The sequence below is a fragment of the Sphaeroforma arctica genome, assembly GCF_001186125.1.
Source record: "Sphaeroforma arctica JP610 unplaced genomic scaffold supercont1.935, whole genome shotgun sequence".
NCBI classification, from domain to species: Eukaryota; class Ichthyosporea; order Ichthyophonida; genus Sphaeroforma; species Sphaeroforma arctica.
The window spans coordinates 28,971-30,242 of NW_014039623.1; the positions used below are offsets into that span (position 1 = coordinate 28,971).

Sequence of the window (1,272 nt, forward strand, 5' to 3'; positions counted from 1 at the left end):
GCTACAATAGAAGTGATAAGCGCACATAAATATACTAGCTATAATACAGGTCGCATTCCCATGCATACCAAAGGTTTGCAGCCAACACCCTCCGTGAATGAGCAGCACCACAGGCAGCGTCCCATCGCCCATCTCCGCCATGTCTTTCGGCAGATATAACTCCCCATACTGGCCTGTCTGTTCACCCCCCTCGGCATACGCATACGTTTCATCGCCCTTCAAGTAGGGCAGGGCATTGTAATCGTCTGTGGTCAAAAGTACAGGTGTCGACACACACGGAGATGTCATCCTGGTGTTGATGTGGTTGATTTGGGCACCCAATTGCAGGTTTGATGGGTCAGGCTGGAAGTCTAGTACGTGTGCGCTCTTTGCAACACAGAAAACACTGAGAATTAGACAACCGAGTGATGATAACGGCCTCGACATGTGAGTGTACGAGTGTATGCAAGTGCAAGTGTGTACATATGCAAGTGTGTATGTATGATATTGTATATAGTGTTATATCACAGGCTTTTGTTTACTGTTTCGTAATCATGATGGAATATAAATAATCGGTAACCTATCCGGAACGACTGCAAAAACCCTAACAAATAAACCCTAACAAATAAACCCTAACAAATAAACCCTAACAAATAACCCCTAACAAATAACCCCTAACAGACAAACCCTAACAAATAAACCCTAACAAATAAACCCTAACAAATAAACCCTAACAAATAACCCCTGTTTGACAGTTTCACACGTCACGTCTGAGTTCAAACGTCATATGACATCTTAATGATCCTTATCATTTTTAACCTCAACAATATATATATATAAATATAGAAGGCTATGTAAATATATAAATATATATATATTCATAACACGCTAATATAGAGAGTGTGTCCACCTTCTATACTGCGGAGACATAGTAGTATAATGTAACTAGTATGCACATAAACACGTTACAATGAAGTTAGTCTCCGTGCTAGTGCCACACGCACATGCGGACGAAGTATACAATGCAATTGAGAAATTGCACGGGGAGAAAGTGTTTGGCTTGTGTAGTTTGTTAGGCAGAGACAATGTGCTCATTAGTGGTAAGTGTACACCCAAATATCTACAGACCATGCTAGATGGACTTCACGATATGGATGTGGGGGTGAAGTTTGGTAGTATAGATGTAGTGGAACTGCAGACGACGATACCCCAGGTCAGGAAGGAGCCGAAGAAGAAACGCGAATACAAGTGAGTGTCGTGTTGTATTTGTTGCTGTCTGAAATGCTTCACATA

General features: G+C 41.7%; 2 protein-coding genes across 2 annotated transcripts in view; one reads left to right on the top strand and one right to left on the bottom strand.

Moving 5' to 3' along the window:
- SARC_09324 (hypothetical protein) overlaps positions 1 to 426 on the bottom strand; it is a gene marked incomplete at both ends in the record, with an annotated part of 8,530 nt that extends 8,104 nt beyond the window's left edge. Inside the window, one exon of the mRNA XM_014296666.1 lies at positions 69 to 426. Within this exon, the coding sequence (XP_014152141.1) occupies positions 69 to 426 (358 nt within the window). The remainder of the gene's footprint in view (positions 1 to 68) is intronic.
- A 523-nt stretch (positions 427 to 949) lies between these two features.
- SARC_09325 (hypothetical protein) lies at positions 950 to 1,231 on the top strand (the record flags this gene model as incomplete). Its single annotated transcript, XM_014296667.1, has 1 exon — positions 950 to 1,231. One exon carries the CDS (start codon positions 950 to 952, stop codon positions 1,229 to 1,231), a length of 282 nt encoding a protein of 93 aa, XP_014152142.1.
- Positions 1,232 to 1,272: the final 41 nt, after the last annotated feature.